The sequence below is a fragment of the Chrysemys picta genome, chromosome 12 (genome assembly GCF_011386835.1).
Source record: "Chrysemys picta bellii isolate R12L10 chromosome 12, ASM1138683v2, whole genome shotgun sequence".
Taxonomy (NCBI): Eukaryota; Metazoa; Chordata; order Testudines; family Emydidae; genus Chrysemys; species Chrysemys picta.
Genome location: NC_088802.1, coordinates 27,852,100 through 27,871,628, shown reverse-complemented (window position 1 = coordinate 27,871,628; position 19,529 = coordinate 27,852,100). Strand labels below are relative to the sequence as shown.

The following is a 19,529-nucleotide window of genomic DNA, read 5'->3' as shown; positions in this document are numbered from 1 at the left end:
AACAGAGGGAAACTCTGAGTGGGGGGATAAAGAGAAGGAAAAGGGGGGATTTGAGGAGAAGGGGTGTCGGGGAGACTGGAGGAAGAATATGAGAGCAAGCGGAGCCTGGCTGGGGAAGGGAGAGCCAGAGAGTAGGAGAAGGGAGAGGGATGGTGAGAGATACAGTGGCAGCTCTCCCTGCATAGGTGGGGCCAGATTGGCAAATGAGATCAGCCTCTGCCGGAGGGGGGCTTCAGGGGCAGCGCACAGAGGGTCAGTCGTCATTGGTGCAGCCATCAGAGGGCTCTGGTTATTGCCAGGGGAGAAGAGGCTGTTGTCTGTCTCTCTCTGCTCATGATATCGGAGCACTAGAGTTCAATCTCTGGGGCAGATGCTGCTGCCTCCTCCATTGTGATCTGGGAGCCCAGATTGAGCAGCTACCGGTGTACTTTTACAAACTGCTGCTGACACCCTTTGCTGTCAGTACCAATTACTGATGCCTAGGGTTTTCCTGGGCTGCCTTATTACAATATGCTGCCTCTGCCTTTCCCCATCCTCTAGTCCAGTGGCTCTCAACCTTTCCAGACTACTGTACCCCTTTCTGGAGTCTGATTTGTCTTGCGTACCCCAAGTTTCACCTCACTTAGAAACTACTTGCTTACAAAATCAGACCTAGAAATACAAACGTGTAACAGTGCACTATTACTGAAAAATTGCTGACTTTTTCATTTTTACCATATAATTATAAAATAAATCAATTAGAATATAAATATTGTACTTACAATTCAGTGTGCGTATATTGAACAGTATTGCGTATATTGAAGAGAAATGGGCCCTTTTTCCACAGAAATGGTCTATAGGAGACGGCAGCAGGCAGCAGGCGGAGGAATAATCTGATCAAAATTATTTGACTATTGGGTAATGTGATCAAAATCACTAAAGGAATGTCAGGGGTTTCTATTGGAACTTAACTTGACTGCCCCTGATTGTCTCTGGTTGTACAAGATGGGAGTGTAATCAGGGTACAGTTGTGTAAAAAAAAAAGTAATCACAGTGCAAGGGATGTTAGGCAAAAAATAGTTTTGTGTGTGCACAGTAAAAGGAAAAGGGGAGCAATGATGGGAACACTGAGCCTTGGGGTGGCTCTGGGGGATCGGACTGTCACTTTGGGGGTGAATGAAAACTGTGGGCATGGAAAGGCAGTTACACCTTGTGTAAAATTAATATGGCTAATATAATGTTATGGAGGTTAAACTATTTCCCAGGACACGTGCAGTGTATATTGAAAAAGGGGTAAAAGAAATGCAAACAAATCATGGTACTTAATTAAAATCCTATTAGGGCTCCAAAAGGAGCCACAGTAGATTGTGCTTTCTTTTTCAAATCTGTGTGTTTTGGAGCAGGAGATAAAAGTGAAAAGTAATGAGAACTCTGGTGGAAGTGGAATGTGTCCCTTTTAAGACAGTCTCTAAGCTGCTAATAGCTTTGGATCCAGAGGCAAGCCAAGAAAGCCTCTGTGTAAATGCAAATTACCTAGCTGATGGGGGAAGGAGGAAACTACCCATAAGTAGCAGCACAAAGAATCTGGAAATAATAAATACATCTGGTCAGCAAACAAGCTACTGAAGACTCAGATTATGGCCCTCCAGGAAAGGGAGGTAAAAAAACAAATCAAGCCTGAAAATAAGGGGGACAGGTTAACACTAAGGAGTGTGTGTGCCCAGAGCAGAAATCTGAAGCTGTCTCTCAGCTATTACCTGAAAATAAACGTAAAGCTTGGTACAGCAAAGAAACTATTGCAAACCTGGTCTGTTGTAAAAGAGGGGAAACTGAGGCACACCACCTCATAAATGACCAGTGAGTGGGGTAATTCACTAGCCTAACTATAGAACAAAATAAAAACAGCCTGGAGGTAATTCTTCTGTTTTTCCTGCAATTAGCAAGGAAATTTGTAAAAGGAATTGGTATTATTATTAAGCAATAATCTGTCCCCACCAGAGGGGGTGGAAATTTTTTGTTTTTGTTTTTCAGACACTCTACAAGCAAACTGGCACCAGTGGAAGAATAACCCAGAATACCATGAATCTATGTTTTGTGTTGTTTGTCTGTGGTGTTTGTCTTGTTGCTAGCATGATGTGGGTGGGGGATGGCTTCAAAAGGCTGACCTGTGGGGGGAGATATGTATGGGAATGCAAAATGCTCAACTAATAGGCCAGTACCTGTGTAATAGCTACCATAATGCCTGGAAATAGAACGGCAACTAAGGTGGGCCCCACAAGCCCAATGGAAATAATGAGAGGGGAGGAGCTCACTGGGAATCAATGGAGGGGTGTGTAAAATGGTGTAAATCCAGAAAAGATGTTTGGATGTGCCCGTCTCCTATGACTATGGAGGAGCAGGATCAATGGCCTATGGCAAGAGGTGGACAATTGGGTGCACTGTGTATGAAGTGTTTTGCTGGAAATGTACATATTGCTGGGGGCACAATTACACCAGCCCCTAACCAAACTACACACATCTACACGCTACTATCTGGACTTTGGTGCACAAATGAATCTGTAAATCTTATCGCTGTGAATAATCAAACCGGGGCATACTGCCTGATTCCATACCAAGTGGTTAAGTTGGTTTTTACAATAACCCATTTCTCTATGCACATTCAATGGACTTATAATGTGGACAAAAGCATGCAAAACCTGCAGGGGCAGCTTGTTGCAACTGGACACATTAAGATCTTAACCGTGTCTAAGGAGGAGAGGCAGTGTTTTGGTGGTGGCTCAGATATTGGACCATACTGCAGTGGTCAGGACTCGGTGTTGTTGTGAATTGTTAACTGTACCTGTGTTATGTTGTGTATGGAAATAACCTATAAGTAATGTAGTAAGCCTCCCCACCCTGCAGTGTACTAGACAACCTGGACCCAACCTTCTCGGGCCCACTATAATGGGAAGTCTGGAACACTAATAGGAATAGGTGTGGTATGCCTGTCCGAGAGAAGGTGCAGGGCCCTGTACTACACAAGGGGCAGTGGAACAAATGGAATATCGACACCTTCCACCTTGATGCCTAACCCTATCAGGAAATGTGTTGCCATATGTCCTATGCTTTTCCAGGGATACCTGGGCAGGAGGATCCCAAAAGAAAAGGAAGGGGGGGGGGGGGAAAAAAGGGGTGGAGTGTTAGGATATAGATATTCAGGCTTGTCTGTAAAGGCCTATACTTTAAGAATTTAGGTGTATTCTTATCACTTAGCTAGTTATAGAGGTACAAAAGAGAGAATTAAAATCACTGTCTCTGTGTAAGGGACAGTCTGAGGCTCTGTTCTTAGGCTAAGGGTATGTCTACACCCAGCCGCTAGTTCGGCGGCTGGCAATCAAAGTTCTGGGTTCGACTTATCGCGTCTTGTCTGGACGTGATAAGTCGAACCTGGAAGTGCTCGCCATCGACTGCGGTACTCCAGCTAGACGAGAGGAGTACCGCGGAGTCGATGGGGGAGCCTGCCTGCCGCATGTGGACCGAGGTAAGATCGAACTAAGGTACTTCGAACTTCAGCTACGTTATTCATGTAGCTGAAGTTGCGTACCTTAGTTCGATTTGGGGGGTGAGTGTAGACCAAGCCTAAGTAAGGCCTTTGGCTAAGCAGCAGAGGCAGCCATAAGCTGAGAAGTGAACGGTCACATCCTCACATTCCAAACTAGTCACATGGAAATAAGGTGCTATTGGCTGTTAGGAATACAATTCTGTCCTGATATTCCTGTCACCTCCAGAGAAAGGAAAGAGCCTAAAACATGTAAAAGGAAATTTAGTTTGATAGTTTTCTGTCTGGTAAGAACTCACTTATCAATAGACACAGCTGGAAAACCCTTATGTCTGTATAGATGTAGTTGTGAAATCCTCACTTCTGTATTGTTTTGTATGTTTATTTGCATGGTCTCTGTCTGGTTCTGTAATTGTTTCTGTCTGCTGTATAATTAATTTTGCTGGGTGTAAACCAATTAAGGTGGTGGAATATAATTGGTTAAATAACCATGTTACAGTATGTTAGGATTGGTTAGTTAAATTTCAGTAAAATGATTGGTTAAGGTATAGCTACGCAGAACTCAAGTTTTACTATATAGTCTGCAGTCAATCAGGAAGTAAGGGGGGAATGGGAATAGGGATGGCTCTGTGGTGTCAGAGCTGGGAAGGGGGACACTGAGGAAGGAAACTGGATTTATGCTTGCTGGAAGTTCACCCCAATCAACATCAAATTGTTTGCGCCTTTGGGTATTGTTGCTCTCTGTTCATGCGAGAAGGACCAGGGAAGTGAGAGGGCGAAGGAATAAGCCCCCTAACACCACTGCTCTCCAGCTGCCCAGCTCTGAAGGCAGTGCCACTGCCAGCAAACCCCCCCCCCCACTACAATAACCTTGCAGCCGCCTCCTCCCCCAACTCCTTTTTGGGTAAGGACGCCTCCCATTACAACACTGTGAAATTTCAAATTTAAATACCTGAAATCATTAAATGTATGATTTTTAAAATCCTATGACCATGAAATTGACCAAAGTGGACTCTGCATTTGATAGGGCCCTAAGTATAAACAAGTCACCGGGACCAGATGGCATTCACCCAAGAGTTCTGAAAGAACTCAAATGTGAAGTTGCGGAACTATTAACTAGGGTTTGTTACCTGTCCTTTAAATCGGCTTCTGTACCCAATGACTGGAAGATAGCTAATGTAACGCCAATATTTAAAAAGGGCTCTAGAGGTGATCCCGGCAATTACAGACCGGTAAGTCTAATGTTAGGAGCGGGCAAATTAGTTGAAACAATAGTAAAGAATAAAATTGTCAGACACCTAGAAGAACATAAATTGTTGGGCAAAAGTCAACATGGTTTCTGTAAAAGGAAATCGTGTCTTACTAATCTATTAGAGTTCTTTGAAGGGGTCAACAAACATGCGAACAAGGGGGATCCAGTGGACATAGTATACTTAAATTTCCAGAAAGCCTTTGACAAGGTCCCTCACCAAAGGCTCCTACATAAATTAAGTTGTCATGGGATAAAAGGGAAGGTCCTTTCATGGATTGAGAATTGGTTAAAGAAAGGGAACAAAGAGTAGGAATAAATGGTAAATTCTCAGAATGGAGAGGGGTAACTAGTGGTGTTCCCCAAGGGTCAGTCCTAGGACCAATCCTATTCAACTTATTCATAAATGATCTGGAGAAAGGGGTAAAAAGTGAGGTGGTAAAGTTTGCAGATGATACTAAACTGCTCAAGATAGTTAGGACCAAAGCAGACTGTGAAGAACTTCAAAAAGATCTCATGAAACTAAGTGATTGGGCAACAAAATGGCAAATGAAATGTAATGTGGATAAATGTCAAGTAATGCACATTGGAAAAAATAACCCCAACTATACATACAATATGATGGGGGCTAATTTAGCTACAACGAATCAGGAAAAAGATCTTGGAGTCATTGTGGATAGTTCTCTGAAGACGTCCACGCAGTGTGCAGAGGTGGTCAAAAAAGCAAATAGGATGTTAGGAATCATTAAAAAGGGGATACAGAATAAGTCGGAGAATATCTTATTGCCCTTATATAAATCGATGGTACGCCCACGTCTTGAATACTGCGCACAGATGTGGTCTCCTCATCTCAAAAAAGATATACTGGCACTGGAAAAGGTTCAGAGAAGGGCAACTAAAATGATTAGGGGTTTGGAACGGGTCCCATATGAGGAGAGATTAAAGAGGCTAGGACTTTTCAGCTTGGAAAAGAGGAGACTAAGGGGGGGGGATATGATAGAGGTATATAAAATCATGAGTGATGTGGAGAAAGTAGATAAGAAAAAGTTATTTACTTATTCCCATAATACAAGAGCTAGGGGCCACCAAATGAAATTAATGGGCAACAGGTTTAAAACAAATAAAAGGAAGTTCCTCTTCACACAGCGCACAGTCAACTTGTGGAACTCCTTGCCTGAGGAGGTTGTGAAGGCTAGGACTATAACAGCATTTAAAAGAGAACTGGATAAATTCATGGAGGTTAAGTCCATTAATGGCTATTAGCCAGGATGGGTAAGGAATGGTGTCCCTAGCCTCTGTTTGTCAGAGGGTGGAGATGGATGGCAGGAGAGAGATCACTTGATCATTACCTGTTAGGTTCACTCCCTCTGGGGCACCTGGCATTGGCCACTGTCGTTAGACAGGATACTGGGCTAGATGGACCTTCGGTCTGACCCAGTATGGCCGTTCTTATGTAAGTCATTGTATGAAATTTTAGTTTGTACTGACTTTGCTAGTGCTTTTTATGTAGCCTGTTCAGGGGCACCAGAGCCTTCCCAAAAGTGGGGGGCAGGGGCAGGCCCTGCCCCCGGCCAAGTTGGAAGCTGGAGCAGGGCTGGGAGGGCTGAAATCATCCCCCTGCCTGTGTCCCTGCCCAGGACAGGTGGAGGGACCCAGGTTCCCCACAGCTGCCTGCGCGGCTCTCCCTGACCTGGCTCTGCTGGGGGGGCTTGGAGCCACAGCCTGGCCATGATAAGAGCCGGACGGGCAGCTGTCGGGAGCTGCAGTGGACCCTCCACCTGCTCGTAGTGTGGGGGACCCGAGCAGCCCATGGCCTGTGTCCCTACCCAGCGCAGGTGGAGGGTCCACGGCTCCCCACAGCTGCCCGCAGTGTGGCTCTCACCCTGGCCGGGCTGCATCTCTGAGTGAAAGTATTGTTATATGTTTATGGCCTAATCTATAATGGAAAGAGACATTAAGTTTCTATAGTAAACAAACAGTGCACACAAAACAACTGAAATTAGTGTAAAGCAGTGTAAACCTTATTTTCAATACTTATGAATACCTGTTAAATAGAAGCAATTAGGCAGCAAATCTACCAATGTTCCTTTATACAGACTTCCCCCCCAGCATACACCCATTGCCACTGTTATGAATATTGAACAAGTTTTCAACATAATATGCACATCTGTATTTTGGCACACACCTGTGAGCATATTGCCCTCTGATCTTATTTCAGAGACATTTTCTCAGGCCTTTTCCTCACTGCTGAAACCAAAGTGCCTTGTCCTCACTGTGGTTTTATTTCAGAATAGCTCCTATGCCTTAGTTACCCTGAGGTTAAAACCCCTCACCTATTTTAGCAGTGAGGAAAAAAGGCCTAAGGGCTAGATTGGCCAAGGGACTTAGGTATTGTGATACTGAGCGCTGCAATTCCTAACTTTTAAGCCCCTAGAATGTCACAGGAACAACGCCGTAATCCACAAAGCCTGAGTTAGGTACAATGAATGGTGGGAAATAGGTGCCTGAGAATGCCATCCAAAAAAGCCAGCTGGGAGCAACCTAAGCTAGCCAATGGGAGATGCCCATCAGAGGGAAGTTTCCTAAGTGTCACTTCTCTCAAAGAGGTTGGCATCTAAGTCTCCACTGCAGGTGGGCATCTGGCTCTGCCTAGCAATCCATGAATGGGAACCCCTCACCTGGAGCCTAAGATGTTTCTTGAGAGAATGAGCTAGGCAAGTACCTAACTCCACACAAAACAGCCCTTGGCAGAGGTGGTGGTGCCTACCTTATAACTTTTAGCCCTGGGGTATGAATTAAAGGTGGATGGTTACTCCATGTCCGCCTCCTGTGGCCATTTTTTGAATGGGACCTGATCCAATAGACCGCCTCTGAGCTTACCTATCAGGTAGGGCCCTGCATGGAATTCAGGCATTCACCCACCTATCATCCCTGCTCTGTGAACCACTTTCTGTGCATTGCTTATCGAGGGAATCACTGTACAGCTAGGCCAATACGCTCTGCATGCACAGCAATAGCTAGTATGACACTAGTGAAATATTGCAATGGCTTCTTTACACAAGGCAACACTTGGGATAGTTAAGATGAGTGATTCATTGCTTCCCTCCTGTTTGCGCTTAAAAAATCAAATATGGGAAACAACTGGACTATACAAAACTTTAAAAAATATTCAAGACCTGTCATAAGCCTGATGATTGACAGTGTTTCAGGGAAGGATCCTGCAATCTTGTATGGTTGCCCTGACTGCCACTATCAAAACTAAGGCCTCTTGACTTCTGAATAAGAGCATCCATGCAGGGGTTTAAAGCCCTGTAACTTATGTGCATTAAATTCACACCTTTAGTGTCACACCATGTAGACAAGCCCTTAATAAGTAAAGGGAAGGGTCATAAGGGAAACGGAAGGGGGAAGCCTCTGTTAATACTTTTAGTTTAAAATGTTTTAGCTGGTTTTCCATGACACCCACACAAATCGGGGGCTGCAGACATTCAGTTGCAAATACTTCTGCTGGCAAAGGAATAATGATAGCCACACGATCAATATCAGAGTTCTCAAGACATAATAATGGTTCATTTAACATCTGAACCAGCATTATTATCTGTGTCCTCAATGCTAAGAAGATGCGTGTTTTTACCAGAGGGTAACTAACCTGCATTAGATATCCCCACTGTAAAAACAGAATGGAGAAAAGGCACTTCAGTTTCATCAGAAAGCAAACAAAGTGAGGTCAGCACTATGCCTCCCACTGAACCAATGCAAAGGAGTAACTGAATCATTCATTTAAAAAAAAATCTTTGATTTTGGCAGGACAAAGCAGTAAACTTGTCCAAACGAAGAACATCACTGAAATGTATCCTAACAAACCATGTATCATACATAAAAGGCTATGAAATTAAAATATGCAATTAGAAGGATAAACAATTCAGTAGAAATATCAATATCTATGTATGCAACAAATGAAGTAACAGAAGAGTAAAGTGTGGATTTCAGTGTTTGCAGGATGGGATGTTACTTATAGAAATAAGGATTTTTAATATATTTCCAGTAACTCCCACACACCTTTGTAACTGAAAGTCAAAAATATTATAGGATTGTACAACCGTTTTAGGATTATGAATTCTTTAGGAGAGGTAACAGCAGAAGTATGAAACTAATGTGCCCTAAAAGCTCAGAAATCAAAAGGCGAATTAAAAGAACGCAAAATATATTTAGTTATTTGTTTAATTTCATGATTTTTGTGTGCATAATTGATGATTTTTGAATTCTTGTTTTTGTCAATCTACCTTGGAGGTGTATATCTATGTTTAGTTTTAAAAACAGTAGCAATTTGTCTTTGAGAAGAATTTCATACAAGGTACTATTGTGCCCTTGGGGTCAGATTTTTAAAGGGGTTTAGGTGAGTAGCACCTTGGTGCTTTCAACGTTTAAAAGTCTGGTCTGTAGTGAATATTTGGGAACCAAGTTCTGTACATGAGTGATGATGGAGGCTATGTTTTGGTCATGGGTATTTTTAGTAAAAGTCATGGACAGGTCATGGGCAGTAAACAAAAATTCATGGCCTGTGACCTATCCATGACTTTTACTATAAACCCCTAACTAAAACTTGGGCCAGGGGGGATGGTCCGGGACCTCCGCTGGTGCTGGGGGGAGGCAGGCAGTGGCGCATGGCCTGGGACTCCTACTCCTGCTGTGGGGAGGCAGGCAGTGGTGCTCAACTTGGGACCTCTGCTGGTGCTGGGGGGGGGGACAGGAGCGGGCAGCCCGGGACCCCTGCTGGTGCTGGGGGGGGTTGGTTGGGTTGGTGGAGCTGACAGGCTTCCTACTCAGCTCCACGCTCCTAGGGGGAGGGGTGGCCAGGGGGCTCTGCACGCTGCTCCCACCACAAGCGCCAGTGCCCATTGGCCGGGAACCACAGCAGAAACACTGTGAGGTGTGATTGCTGAAGCTACTATTAAGATATTCAATTATTATTTGTTATTAAAGTATGCACAATGACATCCATCTGCACAGTTTTAACAAAGGTAAACGATGAAGTACAAAGAGCAATAAAATCAAAATTTTAAAAAGTAAATAATTGAAAGCCACGAAACCCCATTTACAACGGATGACCAGAAGAAGGCAGTACCACTCAGGCAATCAGAACAACAGCTAAGACAAAGTTGTGACCTGCTATGAGACTTTATGAAGACATATAAACTGATAAGGGATTCATCTAAACACTGACCATTCTAATTTTTGGAGGGGAGTGGTCATAAAATATTTCATTGAATCAAGTCTCCATTCACAGATCTGTACGTCATATCAGACAGGGAAGAGCTGCCTTGTCTAGACATTGGGATGCACTGGGCCTTTAAGAACACAGCCTCGGAAGCAATTGCTGAGCTGGATGGAGGAAAAAAAACATTTGGTTTTCCCCCCACCCCATTTTTGCAGTCACTGCAGCTAGTTCATCCCGTATGGGGGAACTTTTCTCTGCCCCTCCCTATCCTGGGGTTTTCTCCTTTGCCACTGTCTGGCAGTGCCTGTACCCCATTCTGAACTGTGGCTCTTACCCTCTGCCATTTACTTTGCCCCTCTTCTTCCCGTGTCTCCAGCTGTTTGACCTTCCTGTGCAGTCCCTCCCCTCTGATTTGCCTCCTTAACTCCTGTGAACAGCAGGGAGCAGATTGTAACTCACCGAAAGGGCAGAGCCAGGGCAGCGCCTTCAGCAGATGTTACTAAGCAGGCTCAGTTGGGATGATCTTGCTGAATAATAGGCAAGCTGCAAATTGTGTCCAAAAGTAGATTGGAATGTTACGCCAGTCTCTCCTTCTTAAAGCTTGCGCTGCACCCAACTCAGGTGGGGACTTTCCCCAGTGGCTACAATTAGGGCAGCCCTGGTGCTGGGGATGGGCAGGAAAATGACTACACAAAAAGCCCTTTTCAGGGGCCTGCAGCTGGTGAGTTTGTACTAGAGGGTGACGGGCTCCCCGTGTGTCTGCGAATAGGTGTGTCTATTAGGGAGTAAATGCCCACATACATTGGACAGTAACCAGTTCTCCCCAGGCAGAAAGGTGGGGAGAGAGAGAAGACAGAACAGTAACGTGGAGAGACTAGAAGGGGCAGAGGGAGCAATAAATGGGGAATGAGGTTTCCACACCCCAACCTTGCCCAGCTCCAGTCAATGTAGCACCCCCAGGAAGATTGACTTTCCTAGATAAATTCATGGAGGATAGGTCCATCAATGGCTATTAGCCAGGATGGGCAGGGATCATGTCCCTAGCCTCTGTTTGCCAGAAGCTGGGACTGAGTGACGGGATGAATCACTGGATGATTACCTGTTCTGTTCATTCCTTCTGGGGCACCTGGCATTGGCCGCTGTCTGAAGACAGGATACTGGCCTAGATGGACTTTTGGTCTGACCCACTACGGCCATTCTTACGTTCTCATGAAGAAGGTGAGGAGCAGAGAGAGGAAAAGCCAGTTCCTGCCTCTGCCTAATCCCTGCGCTGCTGGGGGAATGTGCTGCTCTGGGGACAATGTCAGGAGGACCCCCCAAAGCAGCTCCATTGATTCTGCTCTTTTCTAGCGTTTGGCTCAGAGACTCTGTTACTGGGATGGTTTAAAAGTGTCTCAAGGTTTTAGTCCCAGTGGGAGGAACCAGGTTTACATTGTAATAAAATAACTGAGCATTTTCTCAGTGTGGCAGAGTCTAGTGTGTCTCTCTGCAGGGAAAGAGCTAGGGGAACTGGGGTGTGAAATAGACTGAAACCCCTTCTGAAACCTCCCCAGTCATCTTCTCACCCTGACAGGCTGCAGAATAACGACCACGTTTTGCTCCAGATCAACCCATCTTCCTAAGGGACAGGGAAGGGAAATGGCTGTTTTGGATCCAGCTCAGGTAGGGGAGCTGGTGGGGAAGGTTGTTGTGGAGGGGGAGGGGCAGGAAATACACAGAGTGAAGCAGGGAGGGGGACAGGGTGTGATAAACGTGCTGGGACATGCTCAGCCTAGGGCCTTGTGTGTGAACATTCTCCATATCTGAAAGAGGAAACAACCCCCCTGGACAGGCTGGAAAAACAAACCAGAGTGCTGGAGCCTGAACCCACTAGGTAGAGACTACAGTGAAATAAAAAGGGAAGGTGCTGGGATTTCTGTCCCAGTTCCCTGTGTGGAGCTCTGTATCCCATATCAGCCTGTGCCTAGTAGGAGTGTGGTAAATGAGAAGACCCTGTCCTCCTCCGTCTGCTGGGAGGGACAAGGAGCTCTCACCTTCTCTCTGTTCCTTGGAGCCTCCTGGCCACTCTGAGCAGGGTGGGGGTGGGATTCTGCTCCTCTGGCCCTCCCAGAGTTGTCATGTCTTTGTGCTTCTTCCCCCATGAATAGTGGGCTTGTGGCTGGGGCACCAGGCACTGAGTGGGGAACACCTGTTGTTTCAGATGCTGGTGACCTTCGAGGAGGTGGCTGTGTATTTCACTGAGGGGCAGGGGGCTCTGCTGGACCCCAATCAGAGAGCACTCTACAGGGATGTCATGCAGGAGAATTATGAGACAGTGACCTCGCTGGGTAAGGACTCCTGTCCCCTCAGCTATTTGAAGCTATGGGGCCTGCATTTCTGAATCTGGGCCACACCCCAATCAGGCCACAGCTGGCCTGTATAAAAAGGCTGGGAGCCAGGGGCTCAACAGTCTCTCTCTCTCTCAGAGAGAGAGCAGGGCTGGGGACAGGCCAGAGGAGCTGGGAGCTCTGACCTAAGAAAGCTGCAGGCCTGGCAAGGCCTAGTAGGTGTAGGGTTGCAGGGGGCAGCCTGTGGGTAGGCAGAGGAGCAGGTCCAAACCCCTTTGCCTGTGATGAGTGGCTGATACTGCAGTCTGCCCCAGTGAATGGGGGCTAGATGGAGACTGGGCAGTAGCCAAAACTGAGGTGAAGTGGGGATAGTAGGTGGGGGTTCCCCAGGGAGGGGAGACCCTAAGACTGAGGGGTTACTGCTAGGGGCAGCACCCCAGGTACAAGGGCACCGGGGTCCTGGGAGGGACATAGGGCCATAGGTAAGGCGGATCACCAGCCTGCAGGGGGTGCTCTGGATGCTGGAAGAGCTAATTCCCAGAAGTAACCAGCAGGAGGGCTGCAGGGGTGAGTCCGCTCCTCTATAGGCACATAGTCCAGTGGCTCTCAACCTTTCCAGACTACTGATTTCTCATGTGTACCCCAAGTTTCACCTCGCTTAAAAACTACTTCCTTACAAAATCAGACAAAAATACAAAATTGTTATAGCATGCTATTACTGAAAATTGCTGACTTTCTCATTTTTACCATGTACTTATAAAATAAATCAATCGGAATATAAATATTGTACTTACATTTCAGTGTGTAGTGTATAGAGCAGTATAAACAAGTCATTGTCTGTATGAAATTTTAGTTTTTACTGACTTTGCTAGTGCTTTTTATGTAGCCTCGTGTAAAACTAGGCAAATATCTAGATGAGTTGATGTAACCCCTGGGAGATCTCTGCATACCTTGGACATGTACCCCTGGTTGAGAATCACTGGTATTGTCCACAGCTCCAGTGTGAGAGAGCTGTTCATCTCCAAACCCTCTTCAATGGGATAGGGGAGTCATGAATCTAATGGACATTCTAATTTATGCCCATCACTCCAGCTTTCCTGGGGTCAGAAGCAGTGTATTATCCTATCTGCATTAATTCTCACTCTCACACAAGGATCTCTGTTCACCTCCCTTCATAGGACTAGCTCCATCTCTGGGGAGGGGCTCTGGATGTTTAGACATAGACAGGGGTTTAAAACCTGAGCTGTTTGTGTCTCAGCAAGTCCCCCAGAGCCCACAGATCCTGAAAACTCCTAGTGAGAGTGTGACAATTCCCCCCACCCCCAAACATCTGCCTCTCCCAAGGGGGCTCTGTGACCACATTCCCATCTGTTCAGATCCCACAACCCCCACCATGGTACGAGGCCAGGTTAGAATCAGGGAATGTTCTTTGTGACAAATACTGTACAAATCCTCAATGCACCCTGATCTTGCCTGATTTCACCCCCTCAGCAGGACTCCCCATTCCCAAACCTAACCTGATTGCCCAGCTGGAACGAGGGGAAGAGCCATGGGTCCCAGATCTCCAGGCCTTCGAGGAAAGGAAGATCCCAAGAGGCACCCGCACAGGTGAGGGGGTCAGTGACACTGACACGGAAACCATCTGGTGAATGAATGAAAAAGTTGAAAATCCGTATAATGTGGTGTGAGCCCCCTCAGTTCTGCCTCATCTCACCCAGGTCAGGCTGCGGTCAGCAGGTGTCTTGTCATCATGGTAGATCATGGCTTCCCACCTACCCTGTCAGGAGTTTTCTCTCCGACTTCACTTCCCTGTGAGAGTTTGGATGGGATGTGGAGGTCGAATCCAATTTCTCAGTCCCCCACAATGGTTATTGGGCTGCTGTGTTTTCCCTTTTGGCTGTTCTTCTTTTTTCCCCCTTTCTCCCCAGCACAGGGAATGACTCTTTTCTGGATTCTCTCTCTCCCAGCAGGTGATAGGACTGTGAGTGAGAACAGGGAGGAGAATCCACATCAGGAAAGTAAAACACTGGTGAAACCACAGGGGATGTTTTTGAGAAGAGCTAAAGGGAATTCTTCTCAATGCTGGGAAAAGGTCAAAACCCGGGGAAATCAACACAAATCAAAGAGGAACCTGGGAAACCACCCAAGGAAGAAAGTGAATGAATCCATTCAATATGGGGTAGGATGTAACAATCTCAAGGAAACCACAGCCCAGCCAAAAACCCACATGGAAGAGAGAACCTACAAGTGCTTGGACTGTGGGAAAAGCTTCAGTCGGAACTATTCCCTTATACAACATCAGAGAATTCATACAGGAGAGAAACCCTATAAATGCTTGCATTGTGGGAAAAACTTCAGTCGGAACTACACCCTTATTCTACATCAGAGAACCCATATGGGAGAAAGACCTCCTAATCAACTTGATGGTGGGAAATGTGTCAATGAGAATTCAAACCTTATTACTTATCAGAAAATCCACACAGGGGAGAGACCCCATAAGTGCTTTGAGTGTGGGAAATGTTTCACTGAGAAGTCAACCCTTGTTAAACATCAAAGAATCCACACAGGAGAGAGAGCTCATAAATGCTTGCACTGTGGGAAAAGTTTCAGTCGGAATTATACCCTTATTATACATCAGAGAATCCATACGGGAGAAAAACCCCATAAATGCTTGCACTGTGGGAAAAGTTTCAGGCGAAACTACACCCTTATTCTACATCAGAGACTCCATACAGGAGAGAAACCCTATAAATGCTTGCACTGTGGGAAAAATTACAAGCAGAAATCAAGCCTTTTTTCACATCAGAAAATCCATGCAGGAGAAAAACCCCATAAATGCTTGGACTGTGGGAAAAGCTTCATTCACAGCTCACAGCTTATTAGACATGAGAGACTACACACGGGAGAGAGACCTTATAAATGCCTCGAATGTGGGAAAAACTTCAGTCGGAACCATACCCTTATTCTACATCAGAGAATCCATACAAGAGAGAGACCCCATAAGTGCCTCAACTGTGGGAAGTGTTTCAGTCAGAAGACAAACCTTGTTACTCATCAAAGAATCCACACGGGAGAGAGACCCCATAAATGCATCGAGTGTGGGAAATGTTTCAAAGATAAATCAAACCTTATTACACATCAGAGAATCCATACTGGGGGGAGACCACATGCGTGCCTGGACTGTGGGAAAAGCTACAGTCGGCGGTCACACCTTACTAAACATCAGAGAATCCACACAGGAGAGTGCCCCCATAAATGCTTGAGCTGTGGGAAAAGTTTCAATCGGAGCTCAAACCTTGTAACACATCAGAGAATCCATATGGGAGAGAAACCCTATAAATGCTTGGACTGTGGGAAAGGCTTCAGTCAGAGCTCACACCTCATTATGCATCAGAGAATCCATACAGGGTATAAACCCTATAAATGTTCTGACTGTGAGAAAACCTTCATTCAGAGATCACACCTGCTTAGACATCAGAAAGTCCACATGGGAAAGAGATATCATAAATGCCCAGACTGTGGAAAAAGGTTTAGGAAGAACTCACACCTTATCATGCACCAGAGACTCCACGTGGGAGAGACACCTTGAATGTGGGTGATGCTTCAGTTGGGCACATATCGTATCAGGCATCAGCAAATCCACACAGGGAAGAGTTCTTTTAAATGTCCTTAGCATGGAGAAAGCTGCAATTGGGAAGCTAACTCCATATTGGACCTCAGAGACTCCTCTATACAGGAGAGAAATGCTGTCTGTGCTCTGACTAGGGCTGGTTACGGTAGTATGTGACAGCGTACCCCATAAGGCTTTATGGGGGGGTGTTTATAAATGTATGTATGATATAACTGAAATATGTTTTGTGCTGCCTGTGCCATGTAACATATCTCCGTAAAGGTTATGGTCTACTATATCTATTCATCCTATTTGTACATATATATCATTTTCTACTTGAGGTTAAGAATATGGGCTGTGTGCTTGCTTGATTTCTAAGTAAGCTTTGTGAGGCATTTGGTCAGCTTCTTTAGGAAGGAATTCGCCAGGTTAAGTACCTGATCATAGACTCATAGACTTTAAGGTCAGAAGGGACCATTATGATCATCTGGTCTGACCCTCTGCATGCTGCAGGCCACAAAACCCTTCCCTGGACTCTGCCGTTGAAGTCCCCAATCCTGTGTTTCAGTGACTTCATCGGCAGAGACCCTCCTGCTAGTGATCCCTGCCCCATGCTGCGGAGGAAGGCGAAAAACCTCCAGAGGCTCAGCCAATCTACCCTGGAGGAAAATTCCTTCCCGACCCCAAATATGGCGATCAGTAAGACCCCGAGCATGTAGGCAAGAGTCTCTAGCCTGACCCCTGTTGGCCATTATACTATTTACGTACCATTGCTTGGTTTTCCTTGGCTACTATGTTTTACCATTAAACCATTCCCTCCATAAACTTATCTAACTTAATCTTAAAACCAGACAGGTCCGTCGCCCCCACCGTTTCCCTCGGAAGGCCGTTCCAATATTTCACCCCTCTGACGGTCAGAAACCTTCGTCTAATTTCAAGCCTGAACTTCCCCACGGCCAGTTTATATCCGTTCGTTCTCGTGTCCACATTAGTACTAAGCTGGAATAATTCCTCTCCCTCCCTTGTATTTATCCCTCTGATATATTTAAAGATAGCAATCATATCCCCCCCTGAGCCTTCGCTTTGTCAGACTAAACAACCCAAGCTCCTCTAGTCTCCTTTCATACGACAGGTTTTCCATTCCTCTGATCATCCTAGTAGCCCTTCTCTGCACTCGTTCCAGTTTAAGTTCATCTTTTTTAAACATGGGAGACCAGAACTGCACACAGTACTCCAAATGAGGTCTCACCAGCGCCTTATACAACGGAAGCAGGACCTCCTTATCCCTACTAGATATACCTCGCCTAATGCATCCCAAGACCGCATTGGCTTTTTTCACCGCCACATCACATTGTCGACTCATAGTCATCCTGCGGTCTACAAGGACCCCTAGGTCCTTCTCCTCTTCCGTTACTTCTAACCAATGCGTCCCCATCTTGTAACTAAAATTGTTATTAGTCATCCCCAAGTGCATCACCTTACACTTTTCACTATTAAATTTCATCCTATTTCTGATACTCCAATTCACAAGCTCGTTCAAGTCTCCCTGCAGAATATCCCTATCCTCCTCCGAATTTGCAACGCCTCCCACCTTCGTATCATCCGCAAACTTTATCAGCCCACTCCTGCAATCGGTTCCGAGGTCAGTTATAAATAGATTAAATAAAATGGGTCCCAAAACCGAACCTTGAGGCACTCCACTAGTAACCTCCCTCCAACCTGACAGTTCACCCTTTAATACCACCCGCTGCATTCTCCCCAGTAACCAATTCCTTATCCACCTCTGGATTTTCATATCGATCCCCATGTTTTCCAGTTTAACCAATAGTTCCTCATGGGGTACAGTATCAAATGCTTTACTGAAATCCAGGTATATTAGGTCCACCGCATTTCCCTTATCTAATAAGTCCGTTACTTTCTCAAAGAAGGAGATCAGATTCGTTTGGCATGATCTGCCCTTCGTAAAACCATGTTGTAAATTATTGCTCTTGCCATTAACCTCAAGGTCCTCAACTAGTTTCTCTTTCAGAATTTTCTCCAGCACCTTGCACACTACAGATGTTAAACTAACAGGCCTGTAGTTACCCGGATCACTTTTTTTCCCTTTCTTGAAAATAGGAACCACGTTAGCTATTCTCCAGTCTAACGGGACCACTCCCGAGTTTACAGATTCATTAAATATTATCGCTAATGGGCTTGCTATTTCCCGCGCCAATTCCTTCAATATTCTCGGATGAAGATCGTCCGGTCCTCCCGACTTAGTCCCATTAAGGTGTTCAAGTTTTGTTTCTACCTCAGATATGGTAATCTCCCATCCTGTATGCCCCTCTGTAATGGTGCTAGTATCCCTAATTCCTTCATTGGCCACATTAAACACCGATGCAAAATATTCATTGAGATATTGCGCCATGCCTAGATTATCTTTAATCTCCTCTCCGGCTATAGTCTTCAGTGGTCCCACTTCTTCTTTCTTTGCTTTCTTTCTATTTATATGGCTGTAAAACCTTTTACTATTGCTTTTAATTCCCCTCGCTAGGTCCAACTCTACACGGCCTTTGGCCTTTCTCACTCTATCTCTACATTCTCTGACTTCACTAAGGTAAGTTTCCTTACTGATCCCTCCCCTCTTCCACTCTTTATACGCTTTCTGTTTTTTCCTAATCGCCCCTTTGAGTTGGTCGCTCATCCAGCTCGGTCTAAATCTCTTGCTTAATAATCTTTTTCCCTTTTTGGGGATACAGGTCTCTGACAGCTCATGCATCTTTAACTTAAAGTAATCCCAGGCTGATCAGGAAACACTTGGGGAAACAATGCATCTTGGAATGCTCCAATCCACATGAGAAGTCTTCTTGGAGACATGCAAGATACCATGTGGACAATGGCGTGGGCCTGTAAAGACTGAGTCATGCAAGGGCATGTGACTTGCCCAGGTGACTCCAAAATTCCATCTTGGAGCTGGACTTTGCATAGGAGGGAGGAGGGGGGTCTCCACCCACAAGAGAGAGTCTATTTAAACCTGTGGGAGACCCCTCCATTTTGTCTTCAGCTGACTAAAGAAGGAGCCTCTCCACCTCCCCCCCCCCCCCCCCCCAGGATACTTGAAGGAGACTGAAACAAAGGACAGTAACTACAGGGGGTGTGAGTGATTGCTGGACCCAGGCTAAAAGGAGATTAGCCTGTAAAAGGGAGTGCTCTGGAACTGGTGAGGAAATCATCTGTATTTAGTTTGATTAGACATAGATTTGCGCATTTTATTTTATTTTGCTTGGTGACTTACTTTGTTCTGTCTGTTACTACTTGGAACCACTTAAATCCTACTTTCTGTATTTAATAAAATCACTTTTTATTTAGCAATTTACTCAGAGTATGTATTAATACCTGGGGGAGCAAACAACTGTGCATATCTTTCTATCAGTGTTATAGAGGGCGAACAGTTTATGAGTTTGCCCTGCATAAGCTTTATGCAGAGTAAAACAGATTTATCTGGGTTTAGACCCCATTGGGAGTTGGGCATCTGAGTGCTAAAGACAAGCACACTACTGTGAGTTGTTTTCAGGTAAACCTGCAGCTTTGGGACAAGTGATTCAGACCCTGGGTCTGTGTTAGAG

At 45.5% G+C, this 19,529-nt stretch overlaps 1 protein-coding gene across 3 annotated transcripts; it reads left to right on the top strand.

Annotated features, from left to right (window-relative positions):
- The first annotated feature begins 201 nt into the window (after positions 1-201).
- LOC101949737 (zinc finger protein ZFP2-like) lies at positions 202-19,279 on the top strand. Of its 3 annotated transcripts, XM_065562359.1 has the most exons (5): positions 202-11,646; positions 12,185-12,311; positions 13,803-13,919; positions 18,458-18,520; positions 18,663-19,279. In XM_065562359.1, exons 1-4 carry the CDS (start codon positions 11,623-11,625, stop codon positions 18,508-18,510), a joined length of 321 nt encoding a protein of 106 aa, XP_065418431.1. In that variant the 5' UTR covers positions 202-11,622; the 3' UTR covers positions 18,511-18,520; positions 18,663-19,279. The 3 variants fall into 3 exon arrangements, with proteins under 3 accessions (XP_065418431.1, XP_065418430.1, XP_065418429.1); XM_065562358.1 differs by having other exon boundaries at positions 18,458-19,279; XM_065562357.1 differs by having other exon boundaries at positions 14,279-19,279.
- Positions 19,280-19,529: the final 250 nt, after the last annotated feature.